This window comes from Morone saxatilis, unplaced genomic scaffold (assembly GCF_004916995.1).
Source record: "Morone saxatilis isolate NCDOM2014 unplaced genomic scaffold, NCSU_SB_2.0 Contig22, whole genome shotgun sequence".
Taxonomy (NCBI): domain Eukaryota; kingdom Metazoa; phylum Chordata; class Actinopteri; family Moronidae; genus Morone; species Morone saxatilis.
Genome location: NW_023339785.1, coordinates 17858733 through 17883284, shown reverse-complemented (window position 1 = coordinate 17883284; position 24552 = coordinate 17858733). Strand labels below are relative to the sequence as shown.

Below are 24552 nucleotides of genomic sequence, written 5' to 3'. Positions count from 1 at the left end.
ATGTACGTGGGGAGTGAAGGCTGGCCTGTGTGGTCCGAGCCAATAGACGAGCTACTGTCTGCAGTGGTCAGTAACTATAAAATATAACAAATATCTAATATTTAGTGCGGTAGGCCTGAAGAGTGTTTCTGATTCCAGTGGTGACAGCAAGAAAAACTCTAGAAACCCGCTCCCTGTTTATTTAGCAATTGTGAACTGTTGTGAATCTAAGCTGATTTACAGCTATCATCCTCTACAAAGGAGCCATCTTTGAGAAACGTTTTAGAGTCACCTTTTAAGGCTACAGGTTGTGTTGTGTTTTCGTTGAGTGTTTGATACTCAGAAGATTTTTGGTGGAGAATTTTTAAAGCTTTGACTCAGACTCAGACTTGAAGGAATAACTACTTTAAGTAAATAAGTGATTGTCTCTTTTTCCAGAAAAGCCATTTATCAACCTTAACTACAGAAGTGGACCAGTGGTGGAGGTAACTGCTGGCCAGAAGTCGTTCAAATTACAAGTAAATGTGTCTGCCTTCCCTGCACCTGAAACACAATGGTAAGACGAGACTCCCTGGTGTATTCATTAAAAGTAGTGGGCAATTTCCAAAAGCATAATTAGCTTCAGACATCTGAGATTTACAGATTAATTTAGGGGCAGAGCATCTTAACTGGACCTGTGCTTTTATGTATGTGTTGTGTCCAGGTATAAAGATGGAAAGCTGATAAACCAGCGGCCAGAGTTCAAGATGAAAAGGATGAGGATGCACCTGAACCACGCTTTGGAGATTAAGGATGTTTGTCAGGAGGATTCTGGGCTCTACATGGTGGTGCTGAAAAACAGTGCCGCTGCGCTGGAGAAGAAGCTCAACATCACGCTTGTCGTAAATGGTAACTAGTCTGTAGTCTGTTGGCCTGAGTATTCTCAGTGGACATCACGACAGATGAGTATAAAGCAGTAGATGTGCAACAGTTAATGTTCCTGCTAAAAAACTCTTGAAGTTTACTAGTTTTCCAAGTAAGGAACATAGAGTGTATGGAAGTATAATGATGCCAAACTTAAAATAAATGCTGACACGGGGCGCCCGGGTAGCTCACCAGGTAGAGTTGGCGCCCTATATACTAAGGCTGAGTCCTTGCTGCGGTGGCCCAATCCAACCGAGTCATCCCTTCTGTCTCCCTCTTTTCCTGTCACCCTTCGGCTGTCACTATTAATTAAAGGCAATAAAAGCCCAAAAATAAATAAATGCTGACATGATGCGTCAGTCAACAAAAGATGCACAAAAGGGTGATGGTGTTGGATTGAATCACAGAGATGTGGGGCATGGAAATGTAAAGAAAACAAATTAGTTCATGAAGGTATCATAACTTATTAATTAGCTAGGAAGCTACCTAAAGTTGTGGAAGTCACACCTAAATACATTTTGATTCTTACACTTCATTCTTTATGTGCCTGTGTGTTCTCTTTATTTTATCCTAAATGTGTTTTCCTCTTTGTTTTCTAGTGACCTAGTTGTTCTAGTCATGTTTTAGTTTCCCCTATAAGTCCAAAGACCTTTAAACCAGATTGCTAGGAGAATCTAGATATCTCATAGCTGTGTATGAGGAGTATGAAGGTGATTGTCTCTCTATTTGTGTTTGCCCTGTGACTGACCGCCAACTACTGAATCTCTTCCTCCCTAGTTCCCCCACAGATTCATGAGAAAGAAGTGGCAGATCCATCCAGTCCTTACCCCAGTGGCAGCAGCCAGACTCTAACATGCACCGCCTATGGTCTTCCCGCTCCCACCGTCAGCTGGCAGTGGAGAGCCTGGGGACCGTGTGTCCTCAACAACACTCGGAGCAGACTGTAAGGAAAACCTCTCTTCCAGATACACATACTCACACACAGGACAGATTGTTTTTGGGATAACTGTGTAACCAGTGTGGGAGCAGACAAAGTTTGATCTAGCAGAACAGAGAAGAGAACAGGAGTGGGATGCAGTGCATGAAGCTTAATGTCAGGACCAAATGGGAAGAGGAGGTCAGTGTGAAATTATCCACTGGCTCAGAGTAGAGGGAGGAGATGATGAAGAAAGAGACGTGGAGGTGGAAGAAAGGAGCGGAGATAAAGAGGAAGGTGGAGGAACGGTAAATAGAGGAAAGAGAAGACGAAAGGAAAGTGGGTCTGTTCAGTGTCCAACGGTGTTCCTCCCCCACACAGTAATAATGCGCCTGTTACTCTGCGCCTGATCCGACATGGTTCAGCACTCACACAGCAGTCTCACTTTCTGACATAGGTCGTAGGCAAACACATACACACACACACACACACACAAACTCACCCGCTCACCCGTCTGAAATGCACATAAACCACCTAAGTGTGTTTGAGCCCATCAAGATGCTATAAATCAAACACGCACATACTTAAATGCACACATAAACACACACTTATTGCCTTACATCACCCTGGGTTCTTTTCCATCTCTGCTGAATCCCACAACACATTCGAATGGATTCTCTGGAAAGCAATTTACAGTAGATTCCAGTTATTTCCTTCAAGCCCCGGTGTTGTAGCCCCTTATGCTGAATATCTTTCTAATATTAACCTGCCTCCATCTTCCTCAAAGGCTTAATTTGTGAAGTTGTTGCTGTTCTCTTGACCTTTCCATATGAGCATTCAACATGAGTGCAGACACAAGGCGCCCAGCCTGTTCTTATAGGCAATACACTCTGAAACGCACAGGTTTGGCTCAACTTTAGCTCCAGCTGTCCTGTTCAGGTTCTCTCTTAAGTGACATTTCATGGGCGCTGACTGAGGCATGGCTGTGTTGACCTTTTTCTGATATATAAGAATTGAATTTCCTTTTTTTAATCTGATGGTCAAACATATGGTGCACGACAAATACATCTGTCTTGGGTTACAGCAGTCTGTGTACTGTGATAGCACAATGTGGATTCAACCCACCTTCCTGCTGAAGTGTCCTTCAACTCAGTTGTTTTGGGAAAAAGTTCTATGAGAAGTTTGAGAAATTACTTTCATAAGAATGGATAGTCTCACATCATGACGACAATGTGTGTATTAGTCACATTGCATGGACAAATATATGCTCACACTGTCAAAATGGGGGCACTGTTACTGTTACTCGGTGAGAAATGAGTAGATCAGTATCATATGTTTACTAAATATAAAGCTACGGCAAGACGAAGGAGACGGTTACTTAGCTTAACTTACATACAGACTAGCAATAAGGAGAAACAGCTAGCCTGGCTCTATCCTTAGGTTACAAAATCAGCCTTCCAGCACCTCTAAGGCTCACAAATGAACACATTATATCTTGATATGAAAGTGATATTTTCTCATCTAATAGGTAAAAAAAAGGAAATAAGTGTATTTTCCAAAATGTTGAACTGTTCCTTTAAAATGAAGGGTAAGGTTATTATTAGAGTAAAGGTTTGGGTTAGGCATGGTATTGGTCCCCAGAAGAATCCAACCCACCTAAGATTTGTCACTAATGAACACTGTAAGGGTTTTGAGTATGCAATTACAAAATATCACAAACTTTTCAGTAAATATGTCCAAATGGTATGCAGTCTAAACCCTTCTCCACAAGGATGTAATTAGGGTGGAGAAAGATTCATCTAACAAGACTAAGACTCTAAAGCCAAGCGGCATTGTGAGGCTGTATTTGGCCATTAGTGCTTTGAGCTAAATACTCATGTCAGCATGCTAACATGCTCACAATTTTTACATGCTGATGTTTAGGAAGCATAATTTTATTATGTTAAGGATCTTCTGGCATGCCCCCCTTGAGAAGCCAAAAAAAGTTCACGCCCTCCCACTCCACAGTTTCTCTTGGTCATTAACGATGGGGGGAAACAACTAATGAAAAAAGATCTGAGTTGAATATTAGTGAAATAGAGGTCAGTATGATAGCATCAGCAAACTCTTGCTTGTTTTTTCCACCTACATAACTCCCCATATTTGCTCCTGAATGGTTATAAAATATCAGCATCTTCATTAAAAAAACAACTTACAGTGTGATTTGTGTGCAGTTAAAGAACTCAAACTCAAAGGACATAACCTCAAAGTTAGCTGCTAGTGGTTATGGTTAGGGAAAGTTTCTGAGGATTAAATTTAAATCGATGCACAGTTTTCCCAAGTGATGAAAACAAGCATGTGTGTGAACATCAGCTAATATTGGCAATAGCATCTTATACTAATGAACCAGAGGTCACTCAAAACAGGTTCTTTCATTTATAAATGTTTATTTCTCAAATAACTGATATGTGCGGTATGCATATATAATAAGTATGACTTTGTAAGTAAGTGTCTATACTGCTATACTGTGTGTACTATGGAGACAGTACAATGAAACAGACCCTAATTACCTTCTACTAATGTAGACTATTTGGGTTGTGCCTTTAGGAGAAATTGCAGAACAAAATTCCATTTCATGTTTCATTAGTTCTGCTATGATGTTCACACTATGGATCTTCATAATAGAAATTGATACCATAGTGTTTCTATTAGTTGCCAGGCCACTAGTATAATTGCCTCTGCTTTTGGATGTGAGCTGGTGTTCGAATCTGAAATGCAATCCAGTGTGTGGGATAAAAAAAACAAAAAAAAACATAAAACCTCAGGATGTCTGGTTTGATGTGCTTCTGAATTCTCCCCCACTGCCCACCTTCTGCTATGCATGTCAATGAGGGAAGATGTCATGAATGTGTCTGTGTTTCTCTCCAGGGTCCGGCGAGACAGGAAGGGCCGGAGTGACAGGATCGCAGACTGTCAGAACTGGCAGGACATTAACTCGGAAAACACTGTGAATGAAATCGAGGCTATTGAAATGTCAGTTGAAGTGGTGGATGGCCGGCAAAAGGTGACTGCCATTCTACGTAAAAGCTTACTTATTCATGAATAAGAAAATGAATAATATTAAAATATAATTGTAGGATGGCAATTTCTTTTAAATAATGACAGAATATGATTAGGACGTAATCCAGAAAAGAAGACATTTATGTAAGTGGACTTATCCATGAACTGTGATGTTTTTTATGTAAGCGTCCCAAATTCTGCATAACAAAATTTGTAAATCAAGAGCCATTTCCACAGTAGAAATATTTAGAACAGTCTTCCTCTGCAGACTTCCTGTGAGGAATGGCTATAAACACATACAGACACACATGCGCACATACACATGCCTTTCAAATTTTATAAACCCCAAACATGAGAGGAAATTTTCCTTTGGGCTCACAGAAACATGCATGTGGAAAAAAATCCTGAGCGAGTTTTGCTTCGTGTTGGCCTGTCAGCACAAAATCCGGTTTGTGTCAGCTCACAAAGAATTACATGACGGCAGACTGTGCCTCCTTTTAAGATTTGCGTGTCTCCTCCTGATGAATTAAAGTCTCACCCACCTCTTTTCACCTCACAGATAGTGAGCAGGCTTCAGATTCGCAACGCCAGTGTTTCCGTCATGTACAAGTGTTCTGCTGAAAACAAAGCCGGCAAAGATGAGTGGCTGATCTACTTCTATGTAACCAGTAAGTATGTCAGGTTAGATTTCACCCTGCATTTCACAAATAAGGGCAAAAAAAAAACAGAATAATTCCCCGAAAAGTCTAGTGGTGTGTAGCCATGCAGATCATTTTAGTTTTATTTGTTGAGGCTTAGAAATTTCAGTCTCTGTGCCTTTACTGAATAACAATTGAGGAATAGAAATTGTGTTCAGCAATTAGCATTGGAAAAAGACATTAAAAAATTTCAGCAGCAGCATTATTTCCTACCGGTTACATGGATGGATTCTTGAACAGTCCTCCTGGGTTCAAGCCCAGGTTAGGGGGCCCTAAACAGAAACCTCAGTTTGAAATGACTGCTGTGAGGGTCTTTAATGGAAAAGTCAGTTAGAATTAGGTAAGTCCTGATGTTTTGTAATCCTGATCCTTTAATACTGAGTATCTGAGTCTGATCTGATATTGATTTTTGTATGCCTTTATTAATTTTTCCCTAATACAGCTGCACAGTGCACACTAAGGTTACATTAAGCCTGAATATACGAATTAGTAAATCAATTAAAATATGTTTGACAGCTGAAAAGCTCTGCTTGAGGACAGTATAACCCAAATCATCACAGGTTTTCTTTAAAATTTTTCAATCATGTTTTGTACTGTGGGGCAGGAAGGTTTGGAGAGAATTTAGACAGCCTCCCTCTATGACCAAAATTGTTTCAGCCATTAAAACAATAGAAAAATATGTAAATGTGCCCCCATGAGCCCAACTGGCTCATAATCTGTCCATGCAGAAAACATATTCCTAATGAAACAGTGGAATTTGGGTGAACCAATCTTTTAAGCAATCATTTTCATGACTTTTCAGTGCACAAGTTCTATCTTGTTAGGTTACCTAACCACCCTACCTGCCCTTCTCTGTATCTTCAAAGCCATCCCTGAGGGCTTCAGTGTGGATGTCCAGCCCTCAGAGAATCCCCTGGAGCAGGAGAAAGTGTCTATGTGCTGCAGTGCTGACAATTACACCTACGAGCAGCTGCAGTGGTATCGGCTCGACCCCCAGGCCCTGCAGGACGTGCAGGGCAAGCCCCAGGAGCTGGACTGCAGGAGCGTGCACCTCTACGCAGACACCCTCGACGGCCAGCTTTCCTTCCAGGAGCCCTCCAACAGCTGGGTCCTGGACTTCACCATTCCCTCCATTCAGCTGCAGGATGAGGGTCATTATGTGTGTGAGGCTCAGAGCAGGCGGAGCGGGGAGAAACAGTGCCTGTTCAGATATATCTCTGTCAAAGGTGAGAGATAAAAGAGATGAAAGCTTCAGACAGACATGCCCACATCGCCCGGTATAGAGAGTAGTCACTCTAACCACAGCTAATTATAGAGAAAAGCTCAATTCTTGGCAGTGGAAACACACCGGTCACAGTGGGGATGGTGCTGAGATGCTGCAGGCTTTAAAATATACACACTCACAAAAGGGTACCCACGCAGTCCGATACCCACATCAACACATAATGGAGAGAGTACCTGTTGTTTGCACAGCATCAATATATAGCAAACAGAGCTGAGACGCTGCAGGGCTAATACAAGTTGTGTGCTGTAACCTTGCATCAGTGCCTGGAGGATACGTGTACATTTTAATGGGAATTTTTGACTTTTGCCCTTTTTTTTATAAGACCATGCCGTAAATAGTATGTGCATTTGCAGTCCTTGAGACGATATGGCACTGTTCACATGAGTGCATACAGTTCGTAGTGTTGATTTTCTTTTTCTTCTCCTGCTCTCCCCCCGTCTTTTGGCCTTTCCCTCTCTCCGCAGCCCTGGAGCCGCCTCGGTACAAGCGCAGCCTCACCAACCAGACTGTGAATGTGACCGAGTCTCTGCGGATGGAATGCGACGTGGAGGGCAGACCTCTGCCCCGCCTCTCCTGGTTCAAAGACAACCAGCCTCTCCACCAAATGTCAGGTGCATGAATACACCTACACAGGTGATGCACGCGTTTACACAGCAGTGCAGCTGCCCAACCCGCCCACCCAGCAGCCACACACACACGTGCACACAGTTAACGCAACTCACACACTTACTCATAAAATTTGCCCCTCAGGGTTTTAATTTTGCAGGTGCTGTATCTTCCTATGAGATTATTCTGTCCATGTGAGTTTCCAGCAGGATCTGTTACATTCTGGCTTCACATTAGATAAAAGAGCAGAAACAATAAGCTTTGTTAATATTTACTCAGACAACAACAACTTTTGGCAGATGTTGGCAGGTTTTCTTTTTTCTTTTTTTCATGATAAATGGTATTCAAGCTATTAAAAGCCATCATGGGCACACACACACACACACACACAGAGATGCACAACCACCCACCAGTCCGCCTACACATTCATACTATTGAATAAATGTGTCAAACAGAACCAATAACAAGAATACACCCACACACACACACACACATACACACACACACACACATACATACCCACACATATAAAACCCTGCGGGCACATAGACATGGCTCATTAGGTTTCTCAGCGTGCGTCTCTTCTTAACATCTGAAGGAGATGAGAGGTGGGAGGGGAAGGAAGGAATAGCCAGTATGGGTCTGAGTGACAGCTGATGCTATGGGTTCACTCGGAGGGGCTGCTGGGACATGTGGCTAGCCCCAGAGGGCGGTGGGATTATGAATCAATACTATAGTTTGAATTCCAGAGGTGTGACATGAATTCAAGAAATGCTGTTGAAAATGTTGCTGATTGAGGTGAGAAGTGATGAAGCACGGCATTGTGTGTGTGTGTGTGTGTGTGTGTGTCACTAATCATCCCGTGCCTCCTTGCAGGGGTCCAGCTGCAGGATTCAAACCGCACACTGAGTATTCAGCGTGTTAGAGAGGAGGACGCCGGGCTTTACACCTGCACCGCCTGCAACCAGCGAGGTTGTGTCCACTCCTCAGCCGCTGTCAGGGTCATCGGTAAGACAGTCACACACACTCACACAGAAACTGACTCACTGTTGCATACAACCACAGTGACTGCTGACCTACCACCGCTGACGTGCTTTTTTCGAGTGCACTCAGGTCTGAAATCACAGCTGCCCTCGAAGCTCAAATCTTCACACACAAAATGTACAGGTCTGGGTTTTAGTATTTCACCTTTATGTTTGGGTGCAGCTTGAGTTTTTGTGCTTTTGTTATGTACAGCCCTCCAAAATATAATCATTGACTGCTGGGACATTTTGTATTCAGAATGCATAATTTAATGGGTTTGCTGGAAGGGGGCTCATGATGAATGGCTGGACTGAGTACATTGATGTAACTTAAAGATTGAACAGGAGCTTGCAAGCCGGGACCGATAGTTTGTAATACAGCGCCCCCTCCAGTAGGCAAAGAGTAATGTAATCAAAGACAGATTAAATAAAGAACTGTGAGGGTAAGTGGTTTCTTCAGTGTTCAAAACATCTGTGACTTTCTTTCTTTCTGTTAAGGTTCAAGTGACAGAGCCAATGTGGAGATTGTAATCCTGATCGGGACTGGGGTCATCGCTGTTTTCTTCTGGGCCTTGCTTATCCTCATCTTCTGCAATGTGAAGCGGGTCAGAGGGCGCGCTTTTCACTATGTGTCTGTGTGTTTGTGAGAGAAACTGATGGACTGTGACAAAGACACTTTGACCTCTGACTCACAACATGTCTGCTGGCGTTTGAGCACAACCGTTTTGATCTTTAAGAGAGTTTGTAATTCACCCCTCTGAGAGAGTTACTGATATCTGCTGGGAGTGAGTCCAATTAGTCTTTTACTGCTATTAGGGACTAACAAGTAATGAGGCTCAAATTGCTTTTTATTTTTCCTCATTTGGTCGCACATTAGATCGCCTCACAGTGTGGTGCTATTATCAACAATGTAATTTAGAGACAGCTTAATGTGGAGATGGACTAAAAAAACGATTGAGAAACCTAGGTGACATCCAATATTGGCCTAATAGCCAGTCACATCACACCAGCTCCACTCACTATCTGTAACTCTTTAAAAGCAGCAGACAGTTTAATGAACTGAGAGTCCAAGCTGGTTTTCTGACAGTTTTCAAAAATGCCCCAGTGATTACAGGAAGTAGCTTACTGGATATTAGCAGTATGTTAATATCTATAACTGTGCACATTATTTTACAGCATCCCAAATATGCTTTTAAGGGCATACACTGTTGAATGTACATAGTCAGTGAGACTCCTGTTATTGTGGTAATGATGTGCACAGGTTATTTTAGAGAAGACCCATTTCCTAGTCTGCAGGTGACAATACACTATTGACTCATCTAATGTGATAAATTGGGTTTTATCATCCTAAATATGGTAACTGTACCATTGTGGCATTTTTGATATATATACCCCTGTTTAGCCCAACACCTCCTCATCTTCCATAAACTCTCTCTGAACTTCAGGTTAACCCTGCAGACATAAAGACAGGCTATCTGTCAATCATCATGGACCCGGGGGAGGTGCCTCTGGATGAGCAGTGTGAATACTTGCCCTACGACTCCTCGCAGTGGGAGATCTCCAGAGACAGACTCCGATTGGGTGAGCCATCGGGAAGGGTGGGAGCAAAGGATGGATGGATGGTGGCATAAATGAGTGAATGGGAGAGAGGGGGGTTATGTGAGGAAATATATAGGCGGGGATGAGAGAGAATAGATGGATGAAACTGAATTACTTTTCCATTTCCAGAATCCTTAATGGCAGGAGTTTGGATCGCAGCCAGCCGGGCAAAGTGCTGCCAAGTAAAGTGCTAATGTTAAATATGTGCTCATTCCCAGCACAGCTTTTTAAAAACGCCCTGAGGAAAAGCATCTGTTCCACGAGAGCAACTTATGGCAACATGTTGTTTCCAAATGCTGCAATTGAGATTCTAATTCCTCCCTCTTGTCTATTTGGATACCAGATGCATTTGTATTTTGCAACTGCTCCCAATCACAACTGTTTGTGTATTCCAGTGAGACTAAAACCAAGCCTGCAGAGATCAATGAGCATGAATATTCTGTCGCTTTTCATATTCTGTTCTTTCTTCCTGACATAGGAAAGGTTTTAGGCCACGGGGCATTTGGAAAAGTAATTGAGGCATCAATCTACGGCATCAGCAAGAGCAACAGTTTGGACACAGTGGCTGTCAAGATGCTGAAGGGTGAGATACACACATACATATGACTTGGTAGATGTGCATATAGGAGACACACATGCAATAAACAATAAGATGTGTTTGTGTGTTTCAGATGGAGCCACAGCCAGTGAGCATAAGGCCTTGATGTCAGAGTTAAAGATACTGATTCACATTGGTAACCATCTGAATGTAGTGAACCTCTTAGGAGCCTGCACCAAACCAAACGGTGAGCACATATTTGTTTGTGTTACATTTTATATGTATTGTAGATGAGTGTTGGTAGAGGTTAACATAGATATGATGTATAACTTCCAATGTACTCGGTGTAAACTAAATAGTGTGAGTAACACCTCATGAAAAATGACTACTGTATTGTTTTTGATTTGAAAGATATATATGTCTCCTGTGGCAAATTAAATTCAAATTTAAGTACAATCTTAGTGTTTTAGAAAACCTCTTTTCCTGCTGTTTGTCCTGTTGAGTGGAATTCCTTTTACATTATTTTGTCTACCCCCTCTGCAGCACACAACAATTTTAAAAGCAAAACCCGAATGAGAAAGCCAAACAGCTGCCTCTGTTTTTCTTCGACACCCCTAATTTTATGTCCATACATCAATTTGACCTAAAGAGCAGATGTTTGCGGGTCAGACATCTGAAAATGTTTTGCCCTGTTTACCCCTTAAGAAAAGCAGCACTTTGGTCTTGCAGCTAACCTCAGGCAGGAAATGGTTATAGTATGGCAGCTCTCACTATTTTGAATATGGTTGTGAAAGAATTAGCTGATAAATGAGAGGCAGAAATTGCTTTAATGAGAGAAAAAAACACTGTTAAGTGAAAACTGTCTGTATCACCAGGTCCACTGATGGTGGTAGTGGAATACTGCAAGTATGGGAATCTGTCCAACTTCCTACGAGCCAAGAGAGAGTTCTTCCTCCCGTACAGGGTATCTAAAACACTACAGAATCTGCAGCTCTTTCTACTGTTTTATATTTGTTTGTTCTGCTGTGATAATCTTAATCCTCAGAAAGAGTTGCTTTGCTCTGTGGTTTGTTTCCTTTTTCTTTTGACACATATATTTTGTAACTCTTTTTTTGATATTGATTCTGGAGATGAATTGTTTCCCCAAACTCAGGATCGGTCTCCTAAAACTCAGAGCCAGGTGAGACGGATGATTGAGGCGGGTCAAATGGATCAAAGAGCTCGACACCCTCCTTCTCCATCCTCCTCCCAGCTCACCAGTCCTCAGAGTCCATCATCTAACACGCCAGATCAGAAACCCCCCGTGGAGAAAAGTGAGTCTGTTTTCATTCACACAAGTAAATGAATTAACTAATTGAGCATCATGCAGGGAGCAATATAAAAACTACACCTGCCCTTTAATAGTGTTCAGGGGGTGTTGTATGCTAATAAACAATTGGCCACACCCCTCCAATTCATGATCAAGTGGGATTTAACATTCAGTACACCTGGGTAAAAGCAGATTTTAATGTTTAAGAACGTTTGGCGCATCGGGAGATGACTTCTTTTATTTTTTTCTCTCCACAAAAAATACAAGATAAATTGAAGAGAATGTTGCTGCATGAGGCTCATTGTCTCATTGCAATTAATTAATTTCTCCTTCTTTTTCTTTCCATGACTGCCTTGTCCTCCCTCATCATCTCTCTCCAGTGGAGGACTTGTGGAAAACTCCTCTGACGATAGAAGATTTAATTTGCTACAGTTTCCAGGTGGCTCGTGGGATGGAGTTCCTGGCCTCCAGAAAGGTTAATTGTCAGCATCACACAGACAATTAGTGAATGAGCTGTGGTGAATTGTTACCAGAGGTCGATCTCAGAGGCAGTAGGTTGTTGCCTGATCATTCAGATTTTCATTGTTCTCGTTAATTAACAACCATAAACCAGAGCTGTGCCATGATTCCAGACTGCAGACTAATTCTTAACAGGTTGGGAGTATGTAGTGTGTTTATTCTGGAAAAGTGACTAAATTAAATATATTCCAAAAAAGTGAATATGCATATTAGATCCTTGTTAAACATTTTATTATGTTGATGTTGGGCACTACTGCCCCACAATGCCATGCACCAAGGACGTTGACAAGCTGCTCACAGCTGCAAAACAAATTGTAGATGACTGATGGAGATCTTGGGAAACTTTTGGAAAAACAAAGACAGTGGCATACAAAGTCATAGTTTCATGCCTTTGCTGCATTAAATACATTGTTTGCTATTAGTCCAAAATGATAAAGTGCATTTATTTTTTTGTATGCTAACTATAAAGACAGTATGAACAATAAATTCACATTAAATTAGATTCAAATTTTAAAAAAATAATTCAATTAAAAAGTAAAACAATTAGCTAATCAATTTTTAAGTGAGCACTTACTCTATGGGCAATCTGTTGATGGCAATGAAATCAGTCATCCACAATTTAATTTGGTGATTACTTAATGCAGATGTAATAAAGTGTCAAACTAAAGTAGATCAGGGAGCACATTATTGGTTTGAGGAATAATTCTCACAGATTTGAAATCATCATTTCAAGTTCATCAGCTCTGTAAAACTCTTTGTCCAAGTAGTGAAGACATGTGTAAACTGTCATCTTCACTGTTATAAAGGAGTGGATCTACAGGGGGGGCAGCTTTTGGTGTCAAATGTCATTTGGTGTCAAATGTGTCATTCATTTAGATTCATTTAAAAAACAACATGTTAAAAGATGGAAATGAATTTAATGATGTGGCCCCATTTTAAACTGAGTGATGGGCTTAAGTTCAATAAAAAAGAATGTATTTGGAAAAATTAAGATTTAGAAATAAAACATTTGATTTCTAATGCCACTTTAAGATATTACTATTAAATTCAATTACAATTTACACTGTAATGTATATATGTGATTAAATTAGCATATATTTCTGTCCCAGTTTCCATGCCACCCATGAATATTTCTCTAGATCTGCTCCTGCTGTTATAGGATTGTCTTGGTGAGCTTATTTGATTCTTATTAAATCACCCGCAATCAAAATATGCTTTTAAAAGTTCATTATTGTTATTATTTTTCCAAAACACTCACCTACAGCCACAGTCTATCTCACAAATGAATCCAGTGGCAATCGGAGTAATGCAATTAATATGGTGACAACAAAGCAGCGCTAACTTATAAAATATCAACAATCTGACTGCAGACTGTCTGTCTTTAAATTACTCCTCAAAACCAGCCGTTACCCTGTGGGCACGTTTACCTGACAGCTTTGTGAATGATGTTGGATCTCCTGCAGTGACTCAGCAGAACTGGCTGAGACATACTCCAGTCCCAGTTACAAACTGGCATAGAGACACACTCACACTCACAAACACACAGATTTGGAGGCAACAGATAATTAAAATGGCGATTAATTTACTGTATATCATATAGTATCTGTTATGCACTCATCAGAGAAAACAAGGTGGAAACGACGCATGCAAACACTCATAAAAACACACACGGACACACACACACCTGTCCGCAGTGTTATGATGTATGTGTGGTCGTGTGTGTATTCGCAGTGTATCCACAGAGACCTGGCAGCCCGCAACATTCTCCTGTCAGAGAACAACATCGTGAAGATCTGTGACTTTGGCCTGGCCAGAGACATATACAAAGACCCCGACTACGTCCGGAAAGGCAATGTACGCCATCCTCACACTCACTACGCTTTAGAGTTAAGCTTCCAGGTTTATAATCCATCTTTATTTACTGTGGGGAAACATTAAGTTCCTTTTTTTCTGTTTTTTAATCACCCACATAATGATTAAATTTAAAGGCAGGTATCATTTTCTGTTAATGTGATTATCTTTTAATATTTGTCTGGTGTTTAAATGTTCTCCCAGGCTCGTCTGCCTTTGAAGTGGATGGCTCCAGAGAGCATCTTCGACAAAGTGTACACCAGCCAGAGTGACGTGTGGTCTTTTGGAGTTCTCCTCTGGGAAATCTTTTCACTGGGTAAAGATGAAATCACAGCACACTTATTTCATCTTTTATGAAGACACATTTGTGTAAAAATCAAAAGGAGGGAACAGAGTTTCAATACAATCTACTCCAGAAGCGTATAGTAGCTGTTTTTTAAAAGTGGTGATCGATCTCCGTTCCTGCCAACAACAGCTGTGAATTTATTTTTCTTATAGAGGAGGACTAAATCTTCATTGTTGTTATCCAAACACTCAATAACACTCAATAGCTTGACATGTTAATCAATGTCTCGTCCTCCTTTTGTACACCCTCAGGTGCGTCTCCGTACCCAGGAGTACAGATTGATGAAGATTTCTGCAAACGATTGAAAGATGGCGTCAGGATGAGAGCACCAGAGACTGCCTCCCCCGAAATGTAAGTTCACACTTTGATTTATTTTTTTCTTACTCATCTACCTTTTAAAGAAAACAATCTTTCACTGTCAAATAAGATTTACATCCCTAAAATGTCTTTATTCGATCGAGTCAATCCTAACCGCAACCGGCTTATAAACATCATCATTTTAACTAACTTTTTAAAATTAAAAGAGGATAAAGGAGCAAAGTTGTAGTTCAAGGCCTTCTTTGTTGTGACGTGGCTGCCCTCTGCTGGTAGATATGGCATCATGCTGGCCTGCTGGCATGGTGAGCCCAAAGAGAGGCCGCCGTTCCCAGCCCTGGTGCAGATCCTGGGAGACCTGCTCCAAGACAACAGCCTACCTGTAAGTTCACTGCCGGAGAGACATTCATTCTAGAAAGTGATGCTTTTAGTTTGTAAAGCGTTTCAATTTCAATTTCAATTCCCCTCAGGACGGGAAGGACTACGTCCCTCTGAACCACTCGCAGAGCTCAGAAGATGATGGTTTCTCACAGGCCTCATCACGGCCTCCATCTGAGGAGGAACTGAGAGTGGCCTGCAACACCCTGCCCACCAGGTACTAAAGTGTGCTTCAAGATCCCATGAAAGGGAATGAACTTGGACCTGGAAAACTCACATCAGGAAAAACATTCAATTTTTAAAGCGTTTCATCCGGTGATATTTTTCTTGTTGTCAACAATCCCATGAATAGACCACAACCAACCACAAGTATTGTCTGTGTATCTAAAACCTGGTGTATCTCATTCCTCTCTTCCATAAACACATCACACTGTTGCTCTGGGCGACATGTTTCTTAATTACCATGAACACACACAGTAGTTTATTTTGAGTCAATCTCTTATACACCACCCTAATGCTGTAAATACTCACTAGTGCAAGAAAAACCCACAGCTGAAAATAGTGCAAAGCAAATGCACTATTCATTCCTTTTGGAGTAAAGCTTTCTTAAAATGACATTGCTTTTTTCTGTTTTAAAGATGAAAGTATACAGTACATCTATGACCACTTATTTAGGATGTATATCTTTAGTACAAACCAGTGACAGCAGGCAAAAAATTTGTGAAGTATTGAGAGACAACACTGTAGCTTTTTGGTCTTTTTATGGGATTTGTTGACAATAACAAAATATATAGAATATCACCTGAATTATCCTTTAATAGCGACCTCCACCTGCACATACAGGGATAAACAAAAATCTTATCCGACCCCTTTCTTCCTCACACTGGGCTTCATGCATGAACATTTGTTCTTATCCTAAATCATTTTTTTCTGTGAGATTGGCTCGTACAGTGTTTCAAGTCCGATTTATCAAACTCTCCTAATGAATCCCACCTGTTCACAAGGTGGTGTATGTTTAGGATATTTCATAATTAGCATAACTGAAGAATGTTACCAGAGAGTAAAAAGAAATAAATTACATCGCAGAGCTTCAGGTCCTGCTGTCAAAAATCAGCAGACAAAAACATAATATATATAGTGACAGTCCACAGTCAGTGAACTGGAAACAATTACAAAATATTACAGCTACCAATGATCTGTCATCAGAGCACCATGACGAATATGATGATGTTATGGTGAACATTTATTTTCGTGGATTCTGGTATCTTCCTTTATCTTCAGATTCAGAGTAAGGCATTATTTAGTCAGTCGAGTTTTTCTGTAGAGAAAAGTACACGACTCATATGACCGATCTGGACCACTTGCAAAGTTTCTCTCTTGTATGTGCCAGTTAAGAATACATCTGTTGTATGAGTGGTTCTTTCACGAGGCCCTAAGCCCATTGGTATTACTGTACACAAGACCCCAGATTTCCTGGAGTTTATAACACTATCCAGTATCAAGCAGTAATTAATAGTTATTTAGAATAAAAAGACAGATTGTTCTTATAGAGTGATTATTAAACTAGAGGTCACAAACCCTCACAGGGAGGCTCAAAATAATTTAGTTGGTGATAAGATGTTTTATTCATGGATTTTATTACCCAGATGTATTATCATGTCTGTATTTCCAGACATTGCTGTGATGTTTGCTTTATCTTGTGTACTGAATAGTTTCAGCCTCTAGGCTCTATGTGTTAATTAATCAAATTAAACAAGATGAAAAGGCTGATAAAATGTACACGACTCTATTTATCATCAATTCCACTGACTGTCACACAGCTTACAGCCTGATGTCCACCCTATTCATAAGATAAATTATTTAAAAATAAATGAAGTTTTTTCACTGAATGGACATATTTTGTCCATCTGCTCTGGATTTTTTATTGTTTCTATTATTTCTCCATGCTGGCTCTCATGTATTAATCTGTTATTCATTTCAACACTTCTTGACCAGGTATTATAACTGTGTGCCCTTTGCTGGCTGTGTGTTTGTGGGACCCTCCAAAATATGCCAGCCCAGAGTGAAGACGTTTGAAGAGTTGCCCCTGGAGATGCACCCACAGAAAGCTCCTCAAGTAAGCGCTTTATCTCCTCATCAGTTCTCGATAATGTGAACCGGCTGGTGACATTTTACAAATGGCTTTTCCACTTTGGGAATTCTCTCCTCAGATAATAACAAAAATAGTTTCTGCATTTGGAGACAGACATAGCAGAGGGGTCAACAAAAGGCACTTAATTAACATGATGTCCAACTGTGTCTCTTCCCAGGACAACCAGACAGACAGCGGGATGGTCCTGGCCTCCGAAGAATTTGAGAGAATTGAGCACAAGCACAGGGGTGCCGTCTCGAAAAGGTTAATCATACAAAAGTTATGATCCATATTACTGTCTGAAACAACACATTGAGCGCTGGCTTAAAGCGAGGCCTTTCATATATATTAATAAAAGCTGCTGTTATAGATGTTTCAGAGTCAATATGAGAAAACAGTCACACTCTCTTGCTCGGAAGAATGTAGTCACTCACAGCCTTATGTGCAGTGAAACTACAGCAGAAAGGAAATAAGCATCAGCAGAGTCTCGATTTATGCATGGGTAAGAAGGAGTAAGCAACAGTATGAGTCATTTTAAGAATTTCTTTTAAAAAAAAAAGCTCTAAATAGCTCAATTACAAACAAAAAGAGGTTATTGCAAGTACAGAAGAAGACGAACAACGAAGACAAAGAGGAACCTTTAAGTTGATCACATGATTATCACATGTATGCTCAGAACTGGAAGCAGCCGGTCAGAGATTTAATAACCTACCTCTGCCCCATTTTTCTTCCTTTGTTCTACAAAAGTCTGTAAACATTTTTTTTTAAATGTTTAAGGTAATGTGACATTATGTGATATACTTACCATAAATGAGCATGGGGAATTAATCAACAACCATTAAAGGAGATGGAAAAAAAACAAACTAAAACATTTATATACAATACATAATAAGGACAAAATCAAGAACCTTGTGGTCAATTTAACCAAAATATGTATAGAAAAGAGAGAGCAAAAAAAAGCAAAGTTAGGTGTATGCATGTTAAAATTGGATATAACAGCATTTAAGAAACAAAGATCTGGAACTGGCAAACTGTTAACATATAGAGGTCCCTGTAGATTTAGAAGAACTTTTTGTCTTTCACTTAAAGGATAAGCAATATTCTATATTCTTGTTGTTATAAAAAAAAAATCCTTCTTTCTAGCTTCTGTGGCACCTTTGGCACCACCTTGGTTCCTACTGAAGACATAAATCTTTAAAAATGAGTCTCAAATATGTAGCTTAATTTTTACAAGAGGATCAATAATTTCATGGAACAACTGGGCTTTAGCAAAGTTACTCAAACTCATACCATAGACACATCTCCGTGAATCCTAATTTAATGTACTATACATCTAATAGTCTGTCCTAATACTTGACAGTAATGCAGAGAGATGTTTTGTTTCGTTCTGTCCCCAGTCGTATAAGCAGCAGCAGCAGCACAGAGCCTTTGACAGCCTCCCATGGTTCCCTGGGTCGAAGCAGTGGCGCCAGCAGCTCCAGGCACCGTCCCAACTTCTTCAGCCAGCTTTCAGGACAGACCTTCTACAACAACGAGTACGGACACCTGTCCGAGGAGGGCTTCTGCGACTTCTTCTCATCACCTGATGCCCCCTGCCTGGCCTCCTCCAATGTGTAATCTTACCAGAGATGCAGCCCCCGAGAACAGAGAGGGTTAAACATAAGTGGACAGGGAGGTGTGTAGGCTTTAGTAACATCCCAGTATTGACATGTAACCAGTCATTTATTAGTAAAGATCAGGCTATAGATCCTTATGAACAGAGCTGACCTCTACTCATCTCAAAATCCTTCCTCTCCTCTCCACTCAGGCTGATGCCTCAACACATGGACTGAGCTGTATAGCTATATGTGCCCTTAGTTCCTCAATTAAGCCACTGGGTGGCAGCATTATGACAAAAACAAACCCTAAGTATTTTCTATTCACACATTTATATTTTTATCTTTTATATATACAGAGTATTCTTCCTTTATTTGTACAAATTATGACGCATATGGGAAGAAATAAAGAAATTTATCTTCTTCTTGCTCTTCTCTCTATGATTAATATGAAGCCGGAGCCAGTCATTATTCCAGTGAAGTATATGGTTTAAGTGCAAATATCCAATTGTCAGGCTGTGATAAATTACAGGTCCACAGCGAGCTAGAGCCATGATGAACCCCATAATGGACCAATCAACGAAACAAGCAGATATTTGTGGATCTGTGTCATTTAGTGGAGGTGGAGACGCTTAGATACACGACACCGTGAACAAGGAATAAGTGACGGAGGTAAACAGAGGGATGTAGGGCGAATAAAAGAGTGAGTCACTCTGAACACCTCTTATCAGAGGTGGACGTAAGCATGATGACAGCTGTGACAGCTTAACACCCTCTTACATGCTTACATCACAAATGACAACCTGCAGGATGTTGACTCTGGCTGCCAGCTGAGGGAAATGAGTAGCATTTTGGGTGCAAAGTCCACTTTACACACACACACACACACACACAATTACAGCCACTGGAGCTTAGTTGATGTTAGTCAGAGCTGCAAAGGTTCCATTTTCAGTTTCTATGAATAATTGTTGATATGGGCACCTGGATTAATTCAGTTTCAAGTGTAAAAGAGCTTAAGCTGACAGTTTTGATCATTTGAACCAGGAGCTCGCTACTTTATTACTTTGCCAATATAACCTGGACTTTATTACTTGACTGCTGTAGATATTATTATGAAACCAACCAATTTCTTGCACCTTTTTAGGCCAAAAATATAAAATCCTTCTTTGTTAAATCTCAGTCTAGTAGGTGAATACTCCTTTATGGATCTGTAAAGCAAATCTATCCTAAATTGAGGATTTAATACCAAAATAAAAGTTAGTACAACAGGTACAATGAATGGAAATCTAAAGACATGGAGAGTACAACAGGGATTTCTATGGTACCTTTACTTGAGGAACACATAGCATTACAGAGTAATTTGAGACGGAACAGGAAATGGATGACCTTTACAGTTGAAAGACCAGTTCTGTTGGCTAGTGATTATCACTGTCCTTGATCAGAGGAGGTCTTTTATACAACAGTAGAAAAGAAAAGGACCAAAGAGGAAAAACATCTTGGCCTACAAGTTCTCTCCTTACAAAACCTAGTCTTCTTTACAATTTACAACTTCATGAAACACAATAAGTAAACAAAGCCATGTACCATGTATAAAAATTGTACTAAATCAATGTATCTCTTAGAAAAAACATTCACTACATTCTTTGCAATAAGTGAAATGGAATGGAAAAACTCAAAGTGTTTTTTATTTAGTATAAATGGACTGAAAAGAGAACAATGACCCCTGTATTGAAAAGAATCTCTAAAAAAGTGAATCTACACAGATACTGTAAGTTGTAACATGCATGAGAAGAAGGTGGGAAAACACTGGTTTTAGTGGCAGCCACTGAAACTGACAAACAAATGAGAGCTGATGGTAATTCTGTATGGTGGAACAGTAAACCTAAAGGCACACAGTTTGAATACTGGAGATAAAATAGATGGGCTGAAAAAATGATTCAAAATGTAATATTACTGAATGTGTGAATTAAACAAAACACTTTAGAGTGCAGTCCAGTCTACACCACGCAGCACGGGCTTATAAACCAGAACAATTCCTTCAAATGATCATTCCCTTTGGCACTTAAATCCAGCTATAAATTGAAATTTTTCTATGATTGAATATATGTGGAGATTCGTGTCACTTGATGCTAGCACCAAATTTCCAAAAATTGAATATCAGCACAAATGTGAGCTATTTGTTTTTTTTGTTTTTTACTTCATTCTAAATAAATCAGGTGCAGCCTTCAAATACCAATACTAGTTGAACCCTGACACACAGTACTTCATCCACACGGTAACAAAAGAGCTTCCATCCTCCTCCCCTCTCCTCTCCTGACACTGAAGACGGAGGAAGCGGACATGTGATAGTCCGCGTCCACACGTCACCAGAGCAGACGGAGCCTGAGAGGACTTTAAGTAACTGAGACGCAGCCGTGTAGCCTGGTAGTTAGATCGAGTGCCGGAGCCACTTCACTGGTCGCGGTGATACAATCTCCAAAAGGAAGTTGGTTTGAGCAAGGGTTGGATTTAGCTAACAGGCTAGCAACTCTGCACTTATAAATAAGATGCGAGGAGGGGTGGGGAGCAGTCCTCATGACATTTTCCCTATCTGGATCTTCTTCCAGGCCTCTGAAGCGGTGAATATACAGGAGTCGATGATTCCCGCCACTGTGAACGTCCCGCCAACAATGGCACAGATCTATAGAAGAAAAAGTCACTCTGTCAGTCCCGCTATTTAAAAAGCTTTTGATATTTTCCTCTGGTTATAAATGGCTCAATATCAGCTGTGTTTAATCAGGTTAAATCATAACAATACATTACACTGACACCTCAGAATGTGCTGGAATCCAGCAAAGAGCCCCTGCTGCAGCTTGACTCACAATCTTGAGCCATGAGTCATAATAACACTATACGCAAGTCATATCCTACCCATGCCTTAAGCCATGATGAACCTAAACAACACAAAAGACAAATAACGGTGTAGCTCATCAGCCAGGCAGCCAATTTAATCCTGACCGCATTATCAGTCAGCAGGAAACTTTCCTGATGATGTGGTACGGGCTTAGCCAAAAATTCCTCAACTGACAAGTCAGGTGGGGAGTAAAGGCAGAGAAGGGTAAAAGGAATTCAGAAAGGAAAAGAAAACCTGATATTTTTACTACAGGTTAAACTAACAAAATATAACATTTTAAATAGTGGTAGGTGGACAGAGCTAGAGCTTCAAATTTAACATACAGTTAAAGATCAATATCAATCAATATTTTATCAGCAAATAAACATATTTACCATAATGTCAAACCAAGACTAAAGAAAAATAACTCAACTAAAAAACTAAAATCATAAAATATAGTTGAGAAATGAAAAACAACAGTAGTAGTCCCAACATAGTTTTGTCAGACATACATTATTTGCTTATAGAGTTGTTAGTAGACATGTTGCAGCAAAATAATTTACTTGGGAGTCTTTTTTTTTCATTTGTTCAAGTTCAATTGTCATTTTTAGTTCTTTAGCCTTTTAGTTGTGTTTTTAGTCTCCACCAACTCCTGAGGTAAATATCTGGCTCTTTAGCAGTTAAATGCTCCACTATGTTCACCAGGTAGTCTCTAATGTTGTCTGCTGTTCAGTGCTAGGCAGGGAGCGTACAGTGGATTTATCAGAGCTTTTTTTTTTTTTACTAAAAACAGCTGCCTGCTATTGAAAACATGGTTGATGAGATTAGTGCAGCTTTAAAGTGGTTCTGTGTTCCCACAGGAGTTTGCTAGAGACCAAAGCAGAGCTAAGAGTGAATAAAGGACTTATATCCGTCAGGTTGGATGGAAACATCAAATTCCAAATTAATACTACTGGTACTCCATCATATAAACTTAAAGGGTGATAATAATGTTCCACTGCCTCAAAGCAGCCAAAAAAACTATTGCAGCTTTATTGTTGTTTAAAACCTAAAATCACAATGCACACTGTCCTGACCTTGAATTAAAATAAATTGATGTATTTATTATATTCAGACTTTGTTCTTGCAAAGCAATTATCACTTACTGTTGTGATGAAGCGGTAGAAGGGTTGCCTCTTCTCTGTGTACTTGACTGTGATTGGGCTGAGGTCGTATCGGAACCAGATTGCCGGGATGATTCTGCCCGTGTGGCTGTAAGCGACGTATTCCTGTGTGGGATGGAAATAGAGAGCGTGTCACCAATTTCTACGTGTCTTGGAGCTGCGCCCGGTGAGAGAAATTGATTCAATCAACACTCACAGAGGTAATCCCGTTATGTTTAGAAATCAATTTAGAGCAATCTATTATTTCATTCTTGTCTCTAGTGGTGGAAATGATGTTTATGAGTCATTACAGAATTGGTTTCGGATAAAGTCACTTAAAAGTCATAAATGAGTCATTAAAAATGAATCTTGGCTGAATGAAACTGATGAAGTAAGCGGGAGGAGGCTACAATGTGTGAGTTATTGTTATGTGATGGCCTTATTAATACATTTAACATGAAAAAATAAATAAAAGATCCAAGCACTGATGCGTGCTTCAGCTGGACCTTTATTTATGCTTTGGCAATGAGATTTTGGAATATTTCACACAGGGCTTCATCCTCCTCCACAGCCGACCTGCACTGTTATTACTCCAAACTCCAAAACACAGCTGTCAGTCAACACAGTTCTTGGAAGTGTGTTTATGATTTGTTGACATCGAGTGAGCGTTTCCAGTCACTAAGGGCGAGCTTTCACTTCCAGGTGAGTGCACAAGTTAACACGTGATACCTGCTCCGGCCATATGTTGGGATGGTCACGCTGCTTCCATGACAAGTGCAAAAACAACATATGACATTGATGTATGATCGAATTGGTAAGAAAGAAAGAAAGAAAAATGGGCAGCACCTTGTTGGCTACCGTGTACTGGTAGGAGAACCTCTGTTTGCCTGACAGGTCTTCATACACCGTTGGAACAATTTTCAGTATGTAGTCATGTGAAGCCAGAGCTGCAAGAGAAACAAAATTACTTCAATAAAAAAAAATTGGTCTTCAGTGTCCAAAAATGGATAAAGTTTTCTTAATGACGCATCTGGCTGGACTTCTTCCATTTGAGGTGCAGCGTCAGCTGTGTGAATCAAGTTTCCACTCAGTTTGGATGAAATAGCCGTCCACTAGGTGTCTCATTTCATTGCATCATTCTATGTCAGCAAGCAGGCTTACTTTAATGTCACATGGTGTTATGATGAGTGTGTGTGTGTGTGTGTAGTGTGCATACGTACGATTAGATGACAGCCTGTCAGCTCCCCCTAATGCATTGAAGGCTCCTTTTACATTTTGTACCTGTGTGACAAAAGAGAGAAAGGGGATCTGTGTTTAGCCTTGCTACTGTAGATTGTGACCTATGTCCATATTTTTTTCTGACTATGTCTGAGTGTCCAGACCTTGAGCTTTTCTCCAAATGCCAGCTTGTGAATGCTGTGGGTCATGTCAGGGCTTTGGGGCTGCGCTGTAGCACTGTGTGTCGACACATGGAAGTTTCCTGGTACCTGAAGACACACACACACACAC

The 24552-nt window shown here is 40.4% G+C and overlaps 2 protein-coding genes across 4 annotated transcripts in view; one reads left to right on the top strand and one right to left on the bottom strand.

Annotated features, from left to right (window-relative positions):
• Nucleotides 1-19454, top strand: part of flt4 (fms related receptor tyrosine kinase 4) — a 26225-nt gene extending 6771 nt beyond the window's left edge. The window contains exons 7-29 of the mRNA XM_035669902.1: nt 418-535; nt 683-867; nt 1660-1825; nt 4706-4841; nt 5397-5505; nt 6402-6761; nt 7285-7431; nt 8303-8434; nt 8947-9053; nt 9894-10029; nt 10526-10630; nt 10719-10832; nt 11461-11549; nt 11739-11898; nt 12275-12369; nt 14145-14267; nt 14469-14580; nt 14862-14961; nt 15202-15307; nt 15396-15520; nt 17299-17419; nt 17613-17698; nt 18832-19454. Coding sequence (XP_035525795.1) covers nt 418-535; nt 683-867; nt 1660-1825; nt 4706-4841; nt 5397-5505; nt 6402-6761; nt 7285-7431; nt 8303-8434; nt 8947-9053; nt 9894-10029; nt 10526-10630; nt 10719-10832; nt 11461-11549; nt 11739-11898; nt 12275-12369; nt 14145-14267; nt 14469-14580; nt 14862-14961; nt 15202-15307; nt 15396-15520; nt 17299-17419; nt 17613-17698; nt 18832-19051 — 3152 coding nt within the window. The 3' untranslated portion in view covers nt 19052-19454. The remainder of the gene's footprint in view (nt 1-417; nt 536-682; nt 868-1659; nt 1826-4705; nt 4842-5396; nt 5506-6401; nt 6762-7284; nt 7432-8302; nt 8435-8946; nt 9054-9893; nt 10030-10525; nt 10631-10718; nt 10833-11460; nt 11550-11738; nt 11899-12274; nt 12370-14144; nt 14268-14468; nt 14581-14861; nt 14962-15201; nt 15308-15395; nt 15521-17298; nt 17420-17612; nt 17699-18831) is intronic.
• Nucleotides 19455-20321: 867 nt separating this feature from the next.
• Nucleotides 20322-24552, bottom strand: part of ergic1 (endoplasmic reticulum-golgi intermediate compartment 1) — an 18648-nt gene continuing 14417 nt past the window's right edge. For all 3 annotated transcript variants that reach the window (XM_035669114.1, XM_035669111.1, XM_035669112.1), the window contains exons 6-10: nt 24426-24530; nt 24264-24324; nt 23890-23990; nt 23047-23169; nt 20322-21709 (exon numbers count right to left, since the gene is read on the bottom strand). In XM_035669114.1, the coding sequence (XP_035525007.1) occupies nt 21602-21709; nt 23047-23169; nt 23890-23990; nt 24264-24324; nt 24426-24530 (498 nt within the window). In that variant the 3' untranslated portion in view covers nt 20322-21601. The remainder of the gene's footprint in view (nt 21710-23046; nt 23170-23889; nt 23991-24263; nt 24325-24425; nt 24531-24552) is intronic.